At 33.0% G+C, this 20,823-nt stretch overlaps 2 protein-coding genes, 1 non-coding gene and 1 pseudogene across 3 annotated transcripts; 3 read left to right on the forward strand and 1 right to left on the reverse strand.

The window, feature by feature from the left end:
- The first annotated feature begins 2,376 nt into the window (after positions 1–2,376).
- Positions 2,377–2,459, forward strand: LOC125589624 (annotated as a pseudogene).
- A 77-nt stretch (positions 2,460–2,536) lies between these two features.
- On the forward strand, positions 2,537–2,614 carry LOC125589659. Its single transcript, XR_007325833.1, has one exon. It is a non-coding gene; the product is annotated as a small nucleolar RNA snoR124 (small nucleolar RNA).
- A 4,237-nt stretch (positions 2,615–6,851) lies between these two features.
- Positions 6,852–8,774, forward strand: LOC106382745 (NAC domain-containing protein 100-like). The gene is made up of 3 exons (XM_013822801.3): positions 6,852–7,389; positions 7,481–7,758; positions 7,842–8,774. The coding sequence occupies exons 1-3, from the start codon at positions 7,203–7,205 to the stop codon at positions 8,352–8,354; spliced, it is 978 nt and encodes a 325-aa protein (XP_013678255.1). The 5' UTR covers positions 6,852–7,202; the 3' UTR covers positions 8,355–8,774.
- Positions 8,775–9,386: 612 nt separating this feature from the next.
- Positions 9,387–9,971, reverse strand: LOC125585151. The gene has a single exon (XM_048753730.1). The coding sequence runs from the start codon at positions 9,969–9,971 to the stop codon at positions 9,387–9,389; it is 585 nt and encodes a 194-aa protein (XP_048609687.1).
- Between the last annotated feature and the right edge of the window lie 10,852 nt (positions 9,972–20,823).

Here is a 20,823-nt window from a genome sequence, read left to right on the forward strand (position 1 = left end):
AGGTTGTTTAGACCTATGTGCCCCAAACGTGAGTGCCACTTCGAGGACTCCTTTTGATGTACCAGCTGCAAGCATTTTGTATTCTCTACCTCCATGACTACCTTGTACAATCGATTTGGAGCTCTTTTTGCTTGTACAAGAAGCTTGTTATCACGATCATACAGGAGCAAAGCATCTCCTACCATTCTGATCTCACAACCTGACTCGGTGGCTTGCCCGAGGCTTATTATGTTACTTCGAAGATTAGGAATGTAGTAGACGTCAGAGAGTATTTTCTTTTCTCCATTCTTTGTCGCAAAGACAATTGAGCCTTTCCCGGTTATATCTATTCGCGAGTCATCTCCAAATCTCACCTTTCCTGTTATACTTCTATCTATCTTTGAGAAGTATTCAAGATTTCCTGTCATATGGTTGCTGGCTCCATTGTCTAAGTACCATAAATTATCTCCCGCTGAAGTGACGTTAAGCTTGTTAGGAATGACATTCCGTTCGTTAAGGTACACAATTTCATGAACCATTAGTTCATCAGCTTCATGTGTAGTGTTTGCTTCACTTTCTTGTGTCTCTTGAAGTTTTAATAAGCGATCGGGGCAGTTTTGCGCGAAATGCCCTAGCTTATCACACCTGAAACACACCACTCTTGATGCATCTCTTTCTTGGCGGTAATACCCTCCGCTTTGTTGACTGCCATAACGCCCACGTCCTCTTCCTTGATATCCGTTACGACCTCCTCTGCCTCGTCCTCTTGACGTGTCGTATCTCTCTCGATAAGGCTGCGACTGACCTCCTGAATCATTGGTGTACATAAGCTTGTTTTGCCCCTGATCTTCTTGATTCTCCTCTTCTTCTTCCTCAGAAACTCTTTCTTCATATGCTTTTAACCGTCCCACAATGTCCTCAAAGTTCGTTTTATTAAGATCAAGAACTTGTTCCAAAGAAGCCACGATGTGTATATATTTCTTGCGGGGCAAGCTATGAAGAAACTTCTTAACCATCTTTGGTTCCTCAATAATCTCACCAAGGGCTGCAGATTTTGTTGCTAGTTCAGAAATTTTCCCGACAAAACCATCAATAGAGTCGGTCTCCTTCATCTTCAATCGACTGAAATCTGCTGCTAGGGTTTGCAACCGAGCCTCTTGCACACGATCAGCTCCCATATGTCTCATCTTAATCGCTTCCCACATCTCTTTTGAGGTATCAAGGTTTCCCACCTGAAGTATTAAGGACTCGGGTATGGATTGAAATAATAATGCCCTCGCGACATCATTCTTTTCTCCGGTTTTCTCCCCTGGATCAATGGCCTCCCAGACCTTATGGACTTTCAATGCCGCCTGCATTCGCATTGTCCACACAGTGTAGTTTGTATCGCTGAGCATCGGACATTTTATGGTTGATAATCCGCTGCTCTTAGTGTTGCTATTCACGGCAACAATATCTCCCATGATTTTTCCTTAGATTCAATGTAAAGCTCTGATACCAATTATTGAATCAAAGAATCTCAAGAACACTCTTTATTAGAACTCTTAATGCTTTAGAAAATAACTCAAAACTAAAGCTCTCTCAACTCACAAGTTATACCACACATTGGTATCTCCTTATATATAACTCTTAAGTTCCTAAACTCATTAGGAAACATATTTTATAGATAACTCTCAATCTATTTAATCCTAATCTCATTAGGATAACTCAAGCTTAACTCAACATTTGTAGTGATCTGATACTTATTTTCTTCACTTTGACGTTGTAATTGTCAAAGTTTGTGATCATAATATGTCATGCTATCACAGTCGACTTAATGGGTTATACGGGCCCTGAGCAAAATATAAGAAGTGGTCTCTCCTATATAAATATGATGATTAAACGGGCCTTATTATGAGCTGGTCTAACTAAACACGTACACTCAATTCACAGGATGGGCTCAAATAAACGGGCTTTAGTAGTGCAAGAAAAAATGTTTAGGGTAAAAAAAAAGGTGGACAAGCGGAATATCGATCCCGGTGCCTCTCGAATGCTAAGCGAGCGCTCTACCATCTGAGCTACATGCCCATTGATGTTAACTTGGTTACATAATAACAAATATTCTTTCATCTAATAGCTCAGTCTCCCCCAAAACCCTAACTTCCAGTCTCTGTATCTGATTATAAAACGGTGAAAGTCCTAAACTTTAGTTTCTTCAACCCAATCTAAATTTATTTTTCTTTTTCTTTTTGGTTTCAGCTTCTTGTTCAGCTTCTTGCTTATATGTTGAGAATACTATGATTCTTGAAAGTTCTCAGACATCTTTGGTATTGATACCTTATACTAAATCTATTTTACAAAACAACTTTTTGTGTTCGTGAATCTTTGTGTTTCTGTTGTGAAGTGGGGTTTGTGTTCTTTGCAAGTGACGATTAAACAGACAGGGACATCAGAAATTATCTGTGTTGACTAAAGTCTATAATGGGAATATCTGATGCATTAACAGTCCTCTTTACCTTTCAGTTTTCAAAATCCCTTTTTATTATCTACAATTGTTTTGATTGAAAATTTGAGGCTTTACCAATGATGGAATTCAAATAAATTATCAGATCCGATGTGTAACAACATAAGTGATTACAATCTTGATGCTGAGTTAAAGCCTTTGAATTATCCTTAATATTTGAACCTTGCTCTTGATAGTTGAGATAGGTAGTCCAAAACCCAGATTTAAAGAATAAAGTCAGTTTCTGTTTTATTGCTACTATTCAAAATGTTATGAAAATTCCAAAATATTTTTGACGTTTCTGACTACAGTAGCAATTGTGCAGCTGAAACGTCATAGTTTTACCCTCTGCCCTATAGAAGCACATGAACATTGAGGCCATCTGGCCATGTCACGTAGTTCTAATCTTTTCTTGATTCAATTAGTGAAACATCACATTTGGGATTGACTCAGCCAATTGACAGATATATTATATACAAGAGAAAAACCATAATATATAATTATAACACATCAAAACACAGTGAAAAATTGAGCAAAAATATGAAACTAGCTCTTGTTTATGCATATATATACCTTTGGGTGGGAAAGATTTACAGAATATCTCATTCGTTCGAAGCCCACAATACTTAAACAATAGTATACAAGCCCAATAACTGTAGATACGCGCCACACTTTATGATCCAAACCCAATAGTGTAATAGTGTACAAGCCCAATATTTCTTTTCTTTTCTAATACGCGCCACACTATTTGGGTCCTCTGCTTCGGCAGTGTACGATGCCGAACGAAAGAAGACACCGAAGATGTTAAGGCTCTTCCATCACATCATGTATACTTTTCCAGTTTGGACCTCTCTTAGGAGCATATACCTTAATCACTATAGTAAGCATATATATGGAGAAAGAAACCCCACAACCATAATTTTTTGTTTGCTCATAGTTTGGATTTCAAAATTTTAAATCAACATCCTACAATTTACAGATCAGTTTCTGTAACAATTAATTTATAATTATAAAATAGATGGTTTAGATAACAAGTATAGTTAGAATACATTAATTTATTCGTCATATATTAATTTAGTTTTGTAATTGTGTTTTCGTTTTAAAATAAAGATCATTTGGGAAGGTGATCAATTATATACCGATAAGAGTGCCAGTCGTAATTGTTTGGTACTTTGGTGAAACCCAACTATGCCAAAGATGAAAAGTGAAAATATCCATCGTGCTTATTGTTCGTTCATCATTTTCTTTTCTTTTTTGACTGAAGGCTTATTCGTCAAATTATTAATAATGTATGTTTACTACTAGCAAATGGAAAACATGGAATGGCGCTGCCCAAAACTTTTAGCGTTATATTTCTCTTATCAATATATTTTGGAGAAATAGTGAAAATGTTATTTTGATCATTTAATATGTTTCAATAATTCATACTTTCTATTTAAAAGAATTTTTTCTTTTTTTTTGAACAAAGTGCTTTCAGTTTGTGGTATGAACCTCGGTAAAAAAAGTAACTAGACTGGTTGTTTGTCATCTGTTAGATTAAATTGAATATATAATATTTTTTACATTTTTTTTAACTTTAAAAGGTTAAACCTGAGTCTATTAAAAACAGAGAACCAACCTTCCGATAGGAGGTACAACTCACGGATAGAGCTTCTCCCGAGTATTCAAATGGGCTGAAATGCAGTAGTCCATGTCCGTATAGAATGACCAGAAAAGTGTGACTTAGTTTCGCATGACAGGTGGATCGAACCTGAAATGTAGTGATATAATTTTTTACATTAATCGGCAAAGAATACATTCTTTCTGAAACCATAAGCCAATAAGGATCACAATCTTTCTGGAGCCAAATGAAACTTAAGAATATGAACAAACGAAAAGATGAAATACTAAAATTGAAGCCTAGAACACATTGGAAAAACAAAGTGAATGTCCTGATTATAGCGACCAACGGGTAAGAACGGGCAAGAGTGCGCCGATCGTCAAATTACAAATAGAAACAAGTTAAAGAATCTTGTTTGTGGACTTGAAATAACTTCCAAATTGAAAGCTGCCAAATTGGTTCTTTGGATACGAAGTTACTGTGACAGGACAGATAGGTTTTAAATTTGAAGTTAAAATTTAGATTTTCTGTATACAAATTATTTATTTTAAACGAGGGTTATAATGTTGAGATTAAGATCTAAATTTCACAGCTAATCCCATAATAGCTATAGTTGTTGCGAACCTATTTTGTTAACCAAGTGATCCGAACAAACCTGGCTAATCCAATAATAACTAAAACGGTGGAAACATTAGTACATTACCTACCAGATTTTCAACTAGGAGTTTGATCCAGTTCTGTAAAGATCACGTGCATATATTTTTGTTTCTGATGGATAACGCGGAAAGAATGCGAATATATGCTTTGTACCTTCTTTAAGTTACAAACCTCTGCCCACATTCAATATCATATGTGCATATCTCATGGTTCACTTCTGTGGTGTTTTCTATCATGACCTAAAAAAGTGGACCACTAGATCTAGTTTTCTACTGATCAATACTATTAAAACAGAAACATGACTTATTGATATAGGTGTTATCCAACTATTTTAATACAATTATTAAAATTTCTTATTAATCATTTAAGATAAATATTATACAAAGAAAAACATATATATGACTAAAAACACAAATATAAAAATTAAATTTCAACAAAAATATAAAACAAAAAATATACCCGTTTTTTAAGGGTGGATTAAAATCTAGTTAAGATATAAAATTGTGTCACAAAAAATAGATATAAATTAAATATGAAAGACTTAAACAAATACAATACCAGAGACCATACATATGTTTGTTTTTAAATGATGCATATTCTGTTTATGCAAATATATAATTTAATTATAAGGATAATCACAGGTTGATTTAAAAATGATAAATAATGATTTATTAATCTTGATTTAAGATTAAAAACAAAATTTATATGCATATTCATACTGAGTCATACAAATAAATTGTGTGTTCAATAAAAAGTAATTGCAACGATTATAGATTGGAACCGTTCATCCTGAGATTTGTGTTTTACAAAATGAGATTTATCGTAAAATATTTATTAGTAGAATTGTTTATCAAAATTACATATATCAGTTTTAAGAAAACATATATCAACTGAATTTGAGTAGGATTAACTCCAAATGTTTCCCACCATATAACACACGATTAAAAACTAAATAAATAATGCGATTCTAGGCGAACACCCACTTCAAGTGTCCAACACATATTCCTCTTTTTTAGTCCAACACATATTCCGAAATCAAAGTGTGTTAGCAATGCACCGAACGCACTTCGCTCTTCAAAACAGAATAACCTTTTAAAAAGAATATTATACATAGACTCCTTTGACCTTTTCTAAGTGGTTCTTCTATTTGTAATAAAAGATTTCAATTTTGACGAATAAGGTAACAAGACTAAAGAACCAATAAGGGTATCAGCAGAAACATCAAACATCAAACATGTTTGATGTTTGATTCTTCCTTGAAAGAGAGTTCCAAAACTTATAAACTATAAAAATTAAATATTAGTACTATTTTGTTTGCTAAATATTACTATATATATATGTATATCAAAAAGTACTACTACTGAAACATCAACCTTTTATCATTTTTATTTTCTAGCATGCACCTACTTCTTTAATTAAAGTAAACTATTTCATCTCAAAAGTGGTTGGATTATTGTTACTTGATAAATAAAATATAAAAATCATACAAGGTAATTTATTTATTTTCAAATAATGATTATAAATGTTCTCAACAGATGATACTACAACATATTTGCATTTTAAAAAATATTCTGCTATAGTTTATAGTGTGTATATAGACATGTTGATCTCTAAGTCTAATTAACTTTTGTTCTATTAAATTAATATCGAAAATCTGAACCCTAAACTCATTCACTATTTTTGTATATGAATGTTAAAGAACTTTTCACTTTTTATTTTTATTTTTTGCAACTGAAGAACTTTTCACTCTTTCCACCATAAATATTCAATACCATATATCACAGATTTATTTCTTTGCAACTTATTTTCGAAAGTATTGTCTTTATTCATTGTACTACTTAACTGACGTAATCATTCATTGTATTTCATTACAATTATAGTAACTATGCTTAATGCGTTAGATTCAAAGAATCGTAGTTATCTGTTCTCTTGTTAGTTTTGCAAATATGTTTTTATTTTGTAGCTCCTATAATTTATTAATTTTTTTCATTAAGTCTAGTAATATATTTTCAAATTTAATTAATTTTATTGATACTAAAAAAGCTCAGAAAAGTTATTTTTTTCTTTAAAAGTGGCAAGTGCTAAAACAACCTACTCAAGTTGCGTTACACATTACGTATCTTTCTCCTCTCACACTCACACACACAAATATGGGGAACTATATTTTTTTTATTTTCCAAATTCTAGAAAAAATGTTTTAATTCTTATAATTAACAAAATAAAATATTTTAATATTTTTTCTCCAATCCTTTATAGTTTCATTTGGCCTTTTCCTTTATACTTTCACTTCATCTTCCTAACCTTTCTCCCCAACTTCTCTGTTCATCGTTTTCTCCTCTTTATTTATAATAAATATAATCACATAGTATTCTCTGAATCCATCTCTCCAAAAAACACCGTTCAAGATCAAATAAATAAACCATATGTTGGTTATTCATTCAATATTTAGGGTTTAAGGTTTCTTGGGCCGGGGAGGGATAAAAGATGGAGAGCTTTTGTGAGTTTCAGAAGGAAGAAGAGCAGATAGATCTTCCTCCAGGGTTCAGGTTTCATCCAACAGATGAAGAACTCATAACTCAATATCTCCACAAGAAGGTTCTTGACATCAGCTTCTCAGCTAAAGCTGTTGGTGAAGTTGACTTCAATAAGTCTGAGCCATGGGAGTTACCGTGTATGTTTTCAATGATCACCATAATGATCAGAACTGTTCTTTTCTTTGTCCTCTTCTTGAAACATAACATTGTTGGGGACTGATTTTACAGGGATGGCAAAAATGGGTGAGAAAGAATGGTACTTCTTCTGTGTGAGGGACAAAAAATATCCAACCGGTTTGAGGACAAACCGGGCTACTGAAGCCGGTTATTGGAAGGCCACCGGGAAAGATAAGGAGATTTACCGAGGTAAATCACTTGTTGGAATGAAGAAGACACTTGTATTCTATAGAGGAAGAGCTCCTAAAGGTCAGAAAACCAATTGGGTGATGCATGAGTTTAGGCTTGAAGGAAAACTCTCTGCTCATAATTTACCTAAAACCGCAAAGGTTTTTTTCTATCTAAAAGTTCTGTTTCTGCTTTGTTTTTCTCTTTTTCTTTGGTTTAGTAACACTTTTGTTGGAGTTTTCAGAATGAATGGGTGATATGTAGAGTGTTCCAGAAGACTGCTGGAGGGAAGAAGATCCCTATTTCAAGTCTAATCCGAATCGGTTCACTTGGAACCGGCTTTAACCCTTCTCCTTTGCCCCATTTAACCGATAATTCGAGTTACAATGATAAAACCAAAACAGAACCGGTTTACGTGCCCTGCTTCTCCAACCAAACTGATCAAGCCCAAGGAAACACACTCAATGGCTTCATCAGCCCTGTTCTTAACTCGATCCAAGCCGACATTTTCCACAGGATTCCACTCTACCAAAGCCCGATGCTCGCTCAAGAACGTTCGGTTCTACAGGCTATGGTTGATAACAACACAAGGCAGAGTCTCAAAGCGATGAGTGTCTCACAAGAAACCGCAGTTTCTACTGACATGAACACTGATACTTCGTCGGATTTTGAATACGGTAAGAGACGACTCAGTGCTCAAGAAGACCCGTATTCCTCCACTGGACTGGTTGATCTTGAACCTTTCTGGAATTACTGAAGAAGATTCAGTAGCCTCATGTCTACGATTCACTGTCATGAAAGAACGTAAGAAAACTTTTGACTTTTCCACCTTATAGTATGGTGTGTTAAAGTTTGTATAATTTTTAACCATCTCAACTTCCACTATATATTATACTCTTGAAAAAACTTAATTTATGAATTGGTACAAATGGGTATTATATAATATAAATGATGATAATATGCATATATATGCCCTAAGAGTCTGTAGGATAATTTTACCCTTTAATCACCGTTTTTTTGTGTTTTGAAATTTGAAGCTGAAGGTCTTATAGTGTGAAAGTTAATTCATAAGAGGCTTACATTTTAATATTACTTGGTGATAGAAGTCTGCCAATTTTTGTAATAACAATCTAACATAAAGTATATGTGGTGACCGTTCATACCATGTATACTAATTTTGAAGACATGCTATATTTGTTTTTGAATGAAAATAATATGCACCCTCCTATATTTTAATTGTAAATACAGTTCAGATTATTATGGCATGGCCTTAGTTTGTACTAAAAATAGTAATTATCATCTGATTTATAAGCCGTAGAATGTGTGGGTGAACTATTGAAGAATAAACGAAATAAACACAGTTCAAATTATATATACTGTATATGTTTATGCATCCCCATCTGGTTTATTAAAATATCGGGAATGTGTAAAGTGAAACACAATTTCCATGAAAATAAAACCTAAATTCACGTAACGTATCAATTAGTAGAGTTTCAAAAGTATGTCATTTCTAATACTACTAGAAATATGTGAGGAGAAATAGGTATTTAAGGTTTACCGCTTACGATATCATATAGTTCTTTTTTTTTGGGCATCATAAGAAACATATAATTCTACAGGCTTCACTGAAAGTGGAGTGAAGCCATTAGACACACACAAATTCATTTAAAGTAAATAACGACACATAAAACAAGTCTTTGTAACAACGAAATCTCTTCCAACACTGGAAGCATGCACCCTTAATTTTTTTTATTGCAAATACTCATACTCAGAGTCAGTAGATGGATGCTCAGACTCCTCGGAGCTGAGCTCCTAGTATCCTTCTCCTTTGCCTTTGCCTTCTCCTTTGCCTTCTCCTTCCTTCTCCTTTGATGTGTCCTTCTCCTTTTCCTTCAATGTCTTCTGCTGTTAAAGGGCATTCTGCGAGACATAGGCTATTCCAAAGCCATAATGATAGCTCCTTTGATATCAGGTCAAGACGTGGCTGTGATAAAAGAATATTGATATTTTTTCTCCCTTTGCAAAACTCAAGAGCATGGAGGATCTCCGGGTGTTCTGAGATGTCCTCCATGATTACCACCAGATTTAATGGTTGACGATGGCCAATAGCCTTGCGCATAAAGTCCACGAAAACCTTCTTGCGTCTCTCTTCTTTAGTGCCTGCGTGTCGCATGGGGAATGGGAAATAGATATTCCCCAAGACATCACACATCTTAAAAGCGTCACAATAAACAAAGAATGATCTTGACATCATCAGATTACGGCAACCCGTAACACGAATCGAATATTCAATGTTTGAAACAGCATTATTAACGGGGAGACCCTCAGGGACCGGGCATCCAGAGAAGTCCCAGAAGACGATTGTTTCGGCCATGTTGTAGTAATGGTATCCTCTTCCAAGATTGGCAAGTACTTAGGCTGTGCTAAGATACAGTTGTATCGTTTCATTTCCAGTAGATTAAAAGCGCATTCGAAGTTGAACTGGGAATGCCTTGAGATGTCTCCAATGATCCCACCATGTCCCAGCACACCACTACTTCTGCCGTTCTGAACCGGGCGATTTCTTTGTCGGTGAAGCGAACCATGGTTTCCAGGAGACTATTGCTTTCGCCGCAAAAGAAAAATCCAAGACGAATTAACTTATTTTAGGGTTCCTCTCTGTGGCTGCGTATATCACCGAGCGAGAGACGCGAGCCTTTATAGCTCTGCCCTCACGTGTTCAGGGCCTCATTTTTTGACGATATCATATAGTTTAGAAATGTTTTATTATTAAATAGTCTTAATAAGAATAATATTTCTAACTAAATAATTAAGAAATGAAAACAGTGCATATATTATTTTGACAAGAATAACTATATACTATACTATATATGTATAATAATAGTAGTTAAACTAGTTAGCATTTTTAGAAATGTGACATTAGCAAAAAAAAAAAAAAAACTTTGAAATGTCGTCTAGTTAACTTTTTCAATCCCTATTGGCTATTGCATTCGTCATCACGGATCTATTCCGTTATAAAGCTGTTATGCGTGATGCTTGAAATTTGTGTTTCTATCTTGTTACGTAGCACATCTTTTATTTCATATATATCTATATATATAATATATGTCTCATACAGCTTTATTATGGTTGAGATTTATAATTAGTTTACATGCATGGTTACACATTATTTATTGTGGTTACTATTCAACTTTTGTGCTCCTTCCATACAATTTTTTTTTCGTTTTTTTTTCATTGATTAACCAAGTAAAATAAAATAAAAGTTAGAACCATGATACTCTATTCATACCGCAATACACGACCTGTTAAATAAACTTAAATTTTACAAAAATAAATATCCAGATATACTACTTAATTTGATGAGAATTTCTTAAGGGCCATAAAAATGATAAGTGATTTAGGAGTTCTTATTAAACACTAGAGATTTTTTCCGCGCTTCGCGCGGATTGTGTCTTATAAATTTATATTATTTATAATATTATTTGTCGGTTTTTTCTTTTACATTAACTTCTTGTCTTTTCAATGTTAGTTTTTCTTAATTTAAATTTATATGTTTATAGTTTTTCATTTTTCTTGTTGTAGATGGAGAATTATATTTTTTATTGATGGTTTTTTGTATGTGATAAACTTTTTGAAATTTTAAAATAATGTTATATATAGTACGATTAACACATTAAAGAAGAGAAACATATTCAGACACATTTTACACAGGTTTTATATGCATAATTTTAAACATTATATATGTATATATTATAAGTTTGAAACATGTAAATGCTTTCTAAAGCTAAATACTTGTTCTGAGTTTACATAACTTATCGAAAGTTTTATCTCTTTTTAAATTCAAATCACAGAAAAAAATATCAAAAAGTCAGTATATATGGGGTTTTTGGGTTTTTAAATCAATACTGAAAAATTACATGAATCAGATAACAACAGTTTTGTAAACAATTATAAAATTTGACCGAGCCAAAGATTTTCACACAATATGTTATTTCTTCTTCAAATTGCGAAGAGTCTATAGGCACAAGAAAAAAAAATCATAATTTTTGTTTTCACTTATATAACATTTTTCCTCCTTTACACACGGAGTTTATTACACTGCTATAAGCAATGGAGAACTCTATTCATATAAGATTCACATCTATGCATTTTGACAAAGAAGAATTTTAGCCATCTTTAGTTTCGGAATGGCCCAACTTCAGTCATATACACTATATTTTCTCTATGATTCAAATCTTACAATTTTAATATATGTGCAGATTTTCATGTGAAAAAGCACGCACGCCATCTATCATTCAACCTATTACTTTTTCTAAAGTAAACACTATAATCCTCGTTTGGTTAGCTCCACAAACTAATCTCTTTGGATCAGTTTACTAAAAAATATGGATACTAATGTCAGAAAAAATATAAACACTATCAACAATAAATATTGGCACAAGACTATTTGGTTCAAGGAACATATTCCACGTGATGTGTTTATATCAAGGCTGGCTTTGCGGAGAAGACTGCCAACCAAGGATCGCTTGAGGCGTTGGGAGTTAAATGTCTCTGGAACGTGCGTCCTTTGTAATCTTGAAATAGAGACTCACCATCATCTCTTCTTTGAGTGCTCTTTCTCTCGCTTGATATGGGAGCTTTTTGCTCCTGAAGTTTGGATTTCTCCTCCGGCTGATCTACACTCTGTTGCAAGCTGGATCAATCAACCTCGCGTCAATGCAGATGCGCATGCTACTCTAGTCATGAAGCTCTACTTTCAGTCAGCCATCTACCTGCTGTGGAAAGAGCGTAATGCTCGTGTGTTCACAGCTGTCTCCTCACCTTCATCAGTCATCCTTGCCTCTCTCGACCGTATGATGCGTGACCGTCTCCTCTCTTACCCGGCAAGTTCTCCTTTCTCCTCTTATCTACTTCTTTTTATCTTTCTTGTATAAGACTTCCTTAAGGTTTTTTTTTTACCTTGAGTTGTTGTTGGTTGTTTTTGTTTCCTTGTTGTAATAAGTTGTTTAAAAACAACAGTGTAACCTTTCCGAAAATGATATTCTTAATATCTTACCAACAAAAAACAACAAATATTGACTTATTTATGTGAATATATATTTTATTTTAAATCATTATAGGGGACGAAGAAAGCACCATAATTTGTACAACAAATTTTCTTAGATTCACCTCATCATACTCACCATTTTACCATTTTAATTACATAATTTTACATGAGCTTCTTTACCTTTCCCGATTATTTTCTCTTTATTTATAACTATAATATAAAGTTATAAACTATATATATTATAAATTAATAGTTTATTTACCCTTGAAGTCTAACGATTAAAAATAGAACATAATTCAATATAGATATATGATTCTATTAATAAATTAGCAGTTACAAATTTGAAATTTCTAAAAATATTAAAAGTTGTATGTTAGTTAATTATCTTCTAAATGACATCTATTTCTAATTCTTTTTGGATGAGAATATTTTGGCTCAGGTGGATAGTCCCAAAAGCCTTGAATTTAGTCTCTTTTATATAGTAGGATTCTTTACTTTTCTCGATTATTTTCTCTTTATTTATAACTACAATATAAAGTTATAAACTATATATATTATAAATTAATAATTTATTTACCCTTGAAGTCTAACGATTAAAAATAGAACATAATTCAATATAGTATATGATTCTATTAATAAATTAGCAGTTACAAATTTGAAATTTCTAGAAATATTAAAAGTTGTATGTTAGTTAATTATCTTCTAAATGACATCTATTTCTAATTCTTTTTGGATGAGAATATTTTGGCTGAGGTGGATAGTCTCAAAAGCCTTGAATTTAGTCCCTTTTATATAGTAGGATTTATGAATTATCTATTCTATTAAAACTGAAAATTTTAAGTGATTTATAACATCTTCTTCCTTTCATTTTAACTAATTTAAACAAATTTATTTATTATCTTTTTCAAATAATTCAATTTCATTTATTACATAGTATAAAATATAACTTACTTATTTTTAATTTTTTTATTACATCTTTTACATTTTTTTTATTCTTCCTATTTACTTTATTAATTATATTTTCCATAATAATTTGATTGCATTTATATTGCGTTGACCAAAATAATTTCACAAGTTTGAATGAAATTGATTTGTTCATGACAAGAATTCAACCGATTAATAATTTTCTTACATAATTAGTTAGACATGAGAATCTAGGTACCAATTTGGGTAAGGATCATTTTTTGAGTATCGAATGTTTGGGTTTAAAATTAATCTTTGTTCGGATATTATAAATTTCAGACGGGGATCGGACTCGGATCCTTACGGATCCGGTTTGTAGGAATTTAAAAATATCCAAATAACTTATATGTTTAGAAATGTCATTAAACAATTTATATAAATGTGAAAATTAATACCAGCATGGACGTGCGGGTCAAACTGTAGTTTCTAAATCTTAAAACAGTTGTCTTTTCGGAACTACGAGTATTTTGTGTTGTTTTAAGTTAATTTAAAAACTCTGATGATAAGTTTAGTTTTTTTTTACTTGGTAAAACTTTATAGGGTGAATAGATACTTCAGCTGAATATCTCATAAATGTGACCACTATAGTCACCAAATCGAGCATTAATACTGCCAAACTCTCTCTGGCTATGATGGTTTAACCATAACCATATGAATATCTAATCTGTGATATAAACTCAGATGAAAATAATCTCTATTCTTAATTTTATGACTTACTTCAAATTACCAAACAAAAGGCGAAAAGAAGTGTGGAAAGTTCACTGGGTGTGTGTGTGTCCGGAACATATAACTAGAAATGAAAGAAAATGAGTCTCGCACGACATCTTCCTTAACCCATCGATTTTAACATTTTTCTTTTCATTTTAAAAAATCTTATAAGTTTCTTTAATTTGTTTTTGCTTTCACTTTGTCCCTCGACCGTTTCATATTCTTTTTTTTTGAAAAAAAATTAAATTTATTCACTTCAAAAAAAAATCTTTGTACAACCTAATGCTTCTTTGTACAAAAAGAGAAAAACCTATTCAAAATTTTATGATAAAAATCATCTACTTTCAAACCATATCCCCATGGTCTTCTCATGTTTATTTCCAACTATCTTTCTCAAAGATGAGATCCTATTTGGAATAAATTTATCCAAAAAAATGATGAGACGAGCTGATGTTTGAGGAGCTTCTCCCACACGGCGAGTGTTTCTCTCACGCCAGATCGCATAGGCTGTAGCTTGGAAGCAGTAGCGAAAGAGGAAGGTGAAGCTGATCCCAGTGAGTCGAGATACCGAAGCCTGCTAGATTCCTTATTGTTCCTCGCCCCACTTCACCCGCAAAGGAACACTACAAAAATAAGTGGTTTCTTGTCTCAGTACCCGAGTTGCACAACCAGCAAGTGGATACTGCTCGAGGATTCCACCTGAGAATCCTATCTCCTGTCGATACACTACAAAAAAAGTTCACATTGATAGCACATTGTTATAGCACGTTTTACTGAAGTGCTATCGTAGGTGCGTTTGAAATTTCCGTAATATATAATAGCATTCGATAAACGCTATGATAGAGTGAAACCTAAAATAACACTTAATTAATGCTATTTTCAAGACTAAGTAAGCAGGAATATAAATCACTCATTCCACCAGTACTTAGCGGAAAATTATACTTAAGCGCCAAAAAAGTTATTTAAGCGGCTTCCATAATACTTTCAAAGACATATAATAGCCTTTTTCTAACGCTAAGAAAAGCTATTTTCTAACATTATATTTCAAACACTATAACTCTAAACTTAAATTACGTACCAAATCATAAGCTCTTTTTTTATATTTAAACACAATTTATAATTTCCAAAATTCTTTAATTTTATAATTAAATCTTTACATGTATATTTAATAATTCATTTTAACATTTATAACCCCTAAATTAAAAATTTAAATTCCAAACCCTATATCTAAAGTCCAAACCTATTCCACAAATCCCAAATATACTCTAAACCCTATGTACTGTACCAAAAATTGAAATCTACACTGTAAAACTAATATTTTTCAACTTAAACACCAAATCTTAACATATAAATTACAAACACTACAAACACCTAAGCATTTTTTTAAGTTCTAAAATTCAAACATAAACTTTAAATTTCTAATCTTCTTATACTATAACCTCAAATATTAAAATTAAAATCAAAATTTTCATCTTTTAAATCTTATTCTATAACTTTCAAAACACAGACCCTAAATCTTCATTCTATAATTAAAATCTATTTTGAAACATAAAAAACCATACTTCTCAAACATTGTCTTGATCATATACCCTACATAAAACAAACTCACCATACCTTCTATATACTATTAAAGCTTTAATAAACTAAACATAATAAATAATACACTCTTGTCGAAGACATAAAAGAAAAAAAAAATACTCCTAATTTTCTATTGGTTAAGATAGTGCTGTGAGGATCGCCATTTTTAGCCATTGATTAATTATAATCAATGGTTCGGATTCAATTTTTGTGTGTATCTCTCTCTCTCCAAGATTTCCTCTGTCGATTCCTTTTTCTTCTTTTCTTCCAATCTTCTTCTCTCCAGAACCTTGTCTCTTCGACAATCAATTTTTCATGTATCAAATCTTTAACAACTATCACATCCTTCTTCTCCATTGCTTCCCTCTCAATCATCTCTCAACAACGACGACGCCAACGAGAAGCTCTGGTGTGACCAGCCCCTGAGTCATTCGCAAACAGAAGTAGACAAGCTCTGGTATGGAAAGATTTACGGTTTGAGCTTGACGGCGGAGGAGGCAGAAACGGATATGGATTCTCCACCTCTATAAAGGAAGGAGGGGAAGAAGACGCGACGACGGCGAGATGGCGGAAGAAGATGGAGGAGAGGAAGATCTGTTGGAGACGACAACAGCGAGCAGGTCCGAGCTCTGGTGTGGAGCGGACGGTGACGACGGCGAGCAGGTCCGAGCCGAGGAAGAAGACGCGACGGCATGTGGAGGCGTAAGAAGAAGAAGCGGCGGTTTGATTAGGGTTAATTTTTTTTTAGGTTTGGTTTGGTGTAGAGTTAGGAAATTGTAGTGGTTTAATTTTATTTTTTAATATCTGGTTTAGTTTAGTAAACCAGAATTTATTTGTAAACCAATTTATTTATAAATAAAATTTATTTTATTTTTAATTATAAAGTAATTTCAGTTTAATTTTTGATTATTTATTTTTAATTATAATTATTTGTGGTTTATTGTACAAAAAACCTATTATAGCACGAATATACGAATCACAATCAATTTGTAACAAAAAAACAGTGCTATAATTAAAGTTAACAACAACATTCAAGTATTGCTATAGTATCTACACATTTCGCAACATTTTAAAAATGCTATCATAGAGGTGGTATCTATGATTGCTGCCGATGACATAGCATATGAGAAAACGCTATGTAAGGCTTACTATAGCGTTTTTCGTGAGCTAAGAATGTACATATTTCTTGTAGTGATAATCTGTTATGAGCCGCTAACCAAGTGAGAAAAGAGAATTTAGGAATAGCTTCTTTGAACCAGATTCCCTCTACCCAAGAGACGTTGGGCCCCTGCATCCTGGTTAATTTCCAGGTTTGAGATGAGCTGAAACCCTCCCTGAAATCATCAATCTCCTGCTTCCAAAGAACAGAGTCCTTCTGTTGGTTTGGCCAGAGAGCTTGAAGCCTCAGAATCTCCTGCTTGATTAATAACAGTACATAGGTTCTAAGTCTGCGCCTCCGATAGGTTTGCAGCACTCTCTCCACCGTTGCATTTATAGGAATCCCTAACGCAATGGAACCCCTTTCACCAGTTAAATTGATCATCACCCCTAGCTGAGACCAATTGTCATACCAAAAGGAGGTAGTTGAGCCATCATTTACTTCTACTCAATGGAACTGCTGAGAAAGAGGCCTGAGCTTTAACAACTTCTTCCACATCCAGGAGTCCAAAGAGCTTGAAGCTTTTACACTCCAAAAAAAACTCTTTATGGTAATATGTTTTTAATTCGTTGAACCCATAAAGATGATCTACACGAGACAATGCGCCAGATCAACTTCAGACAAGAGACCCTGTTAACCTCCTCAAGAGGTCTCAAACCTAGACCGCCTTCTTCTTTTGGAGAACAAACATCAGACCATGCAATTTTTGCTTTCTGCGAAGACATCATCGGGCCAGACCACAGGAAGGCCGAGCAGAGACTGTTGATTTCCTGAATACACTTCTTTAGAAAACGAAAATCAGACATCCAGAAAAGCAGACCGTCTCATATTCTCATTCTCATTTTCTATTGATTTTGTTTTCCTTTTTATTTAATTCATGGTACATAGTATTTACCTAAACCCTTTTGTAGCTAGTTCCCAAACCTAAAGAAGACTTGTATTTACCGGAACCTCACCATGATTAAAAAGTTCACCATAATTAAAAAGTTATATTTTTCTACTTTGGGTTGGATATAACTTAAAATCTTACATTCAAAGTTAATTACGGGTTTTACATGGATATGTATTCCTACGTGTCAAATTAGATCTTACAAAACATTTGTTTATTCTTTTCCTTGTTTTTCTTATAAACCCTATCGGCTATTCAGTCGGTCCCGAAAAAATGCACTTATTGCTATATAATGGTTTATCCCAAACGCTTATCATACTGCCTAACCCAAATTTCATTTCCTTGTTTTGAACTTTATGTTTGTTCTTCTTTCATCCTGGTATTTTTCTTAATGTAATAAATCATATGCACTTGGTTAGAAAAATTGATATCCGCTTTTTATTATTTTTACTTTAGTTATATATTTACAAATGACATGAATCATTTCCATTAATAAATTTTGCAAATTTATTGCAAAACGGAAAAACACTCGTACCTAAATAAGCCTTCGGTCTCGAATAATATATTACATGATTGTTCAAGAGGGCATTTTCCTCTTTTTGTTTTTCTTTTTACTATATATGTAGTAGTAATGATTATTAAAAAATTAGGTATTGGAACTTAAAATCATACAGGAAGCACTGAAACCAAAAACTAAACACCGAGAAGCTCCAAATGGGAATCTTGACCTAGAGTTAACCGTGAATTTTTTTTTTGAACACCAACCCTGACTGGACTAAAATAGTAACATTGTAAAATGTAAATTGAGTGAGTAAACCATCTAAGGGACATCATCGCACACTATTTTCATGCACAGGAAATATCATTAGTGCATATTAAAATGGATCCTTATCTTCAGAGATGAGGTCCAGGCAGAAGCCCAATATAACCAAGAAACTGGCCTAGCTATGTACTGAATCATCTTGCATGCAACATGGGTGACCACGCAATAACCGACCTATTTTTCAAAAGAAAAATATATGCAATCACATACCTGATTTTAGGGGTTCAATTTGTAGCGGTTTTCATTGTCTGCATTTGTTTTCTTGACTATTGATTTACTGGGTATTATAATGGTCCATGACTTCAAGCCATGCAGTAGGAAAAGATATATGCTTCGAACCAAACAGTAAATCAATGTGGTATAGTGATAAACTTTCTAAATCCGAGTAGTATAGTGATTAACCTAAAACTTAGGGGATAATTAGATAGAAAACTATGGTTGAGAAGGTACACCAAAGTCGATCCAAATTATTGAAGACATTCTTAGGTACTAACATCATCATCTAGACTCTAGTAACCAACCGTGTATCAGCTTCCTATATTTCCCTAAGATCCAATTAGGATACTGTTCACACATAGCAAGGAATATACACATCAGAAAATAAAGAAAACATAATTATACTATAACATGTACAGAAAAGAAAGACATAAATCTTATGTAATCATCAAAATAGAGGATAACTTCATCTATCTTCTTATAAAGAGATGTTTTCATCTTAAATATATTTTAGGCTAAATAAACTAAGAATTGAAAGTGCTAAAATGATCTCGAATTTGGTCGAATTTTTTTTCACTTTGAACATATGGCATGGCTTGCATCGGCCACCCTGAGTTTTGGTAATAAGGTAAACATTATCTATCTGTTTGTACAAAAAAGAAAAACATTATTTATGTAGAGAATCTAGATAACAAAAATATAAGTATATGTTTAATCAAGAATGAACGATGCAAAAGAATATGCAACGAATAGAGAACCACATGAATCTAATTATAGAGTACCCCCACGACCCACCTTCCATCATTTCGTCGCTTTTCATTTTTTGTTTTTATTTCAAAAGGAGATTCCAATAGATCGATGACTATGTCCAGCGCAATAGATATGCAATATTCATAAGAAATAATTGTGAGAAAAAAAGAATTGTAACTACAACTGACAGCGCAGCCGAAATCAGTGAACTTTGATCATTTTTTTCTTCTAAATAATAGCATTATTATTTCTTTTTATATTGATAAAAAAAAGTATTCCTTTTATATATAATAAAATATATACATTTTTAAAGCAGAAGGTAAAAAGGTAAAATCTAAAAGAAAAGCTTCTTCATTTTATTTTTTTTGGGATGAATGGTTGTTTTCAAATTTCCACGTATGGGCTTTCGCTACATGGTGCCATGGTCCCAACTCCCATATGGCTGAAATTCTAGAGATCGCAACGTATGGAAAAAAATCATTTTCTCCTATGCTTTTCAGTCTAATTAATCAGTGACTAATGATCATGAACTAAACATATGTCATACAATCTTATAATTAAATATATACACGATACGATGATACTACATATGTAATACTCCAATAGGCAATAGACTAATCAACTAATTTCCCTACCATGCAACATTGATAAATTAATTAAACCAAAAAATTAATAAACTAATAAACAGCGTCACCAGCTAATGTTTAGAAGTGTAGGATTCGAGTGCATATGTAATCGTCTCAATTCTCAACTCAGAATTTTCGACATTTGCAATATGATAACGTTAATAAGTCCAAATTTTACGTCAAACAGTAGTGGCTGAGAAAGAAACTACAGTTTTTAACGTGAAGAAGTGTTAATCACGATACGAAGGTAAACAAAAAGAAGAGACCAGGTTCGTGTATGTTGGTGATTAATATAACAAAGTATTCGTATACGAATTCTCGACCGTGATAGAACAAGAGTAACAGCAGGACTATCAAGAACAAATAAATAGACGAAAGTGCTAGATATAGACAGAACTGAGGTATCGTAGTGGGAATAAGAAAATAAAAATTTACGAAACGTCACTAAAAAGTTTCACCAAAAAAAA

This window comes from Brassica napus, chromosome A2 (genome assembly GCF_020379485.1).
Source record: "Brassica napus cultivar Da-Ae chromosome A2, Da-Ae, whole genome shotgun sequence".
NCBI classification, from domain to species: domain Eukaryota; kingdom Viridiplantae; phylum Streptophyta; class Magnoliopsida; order Brassicales; family Brassicaceae; genus Brassica; species Brassica napus.

Excerpts from the sequence above, each read along its gene's own strand:
- LOC106382745 (XM_013822801.3), top strand. The coding sequence starts at position 7,203 with ATGGAGAGCTTTTGTGAGTTTCAGAAGGAAGAAGAGCAGATAGATCTT. Across the intron at positions 7,390-7,480 it reads TGAGCCATGGGAGTTACCGT|GGATGGCAAAAATGGGTGAG; the intron begins GTATGTTTTCAA and ends CTGATTTTACAG. Across the intron at positions 7,759-7,841 it reads ATTTACCTAAAACCGCAAAG|AATGAATGGGTGATATGTAG; the intron begins GTTTTTTTCTAT and ends TGGAGTTTTCAG.
- LOC125585151 (XM_048753730.1), bottom strand. The coding sequence starts at position 9,971 with ATGGCCGAAACAATCGTCTTCTGGGACTTCTCTGGATGCCCGGTCCCT.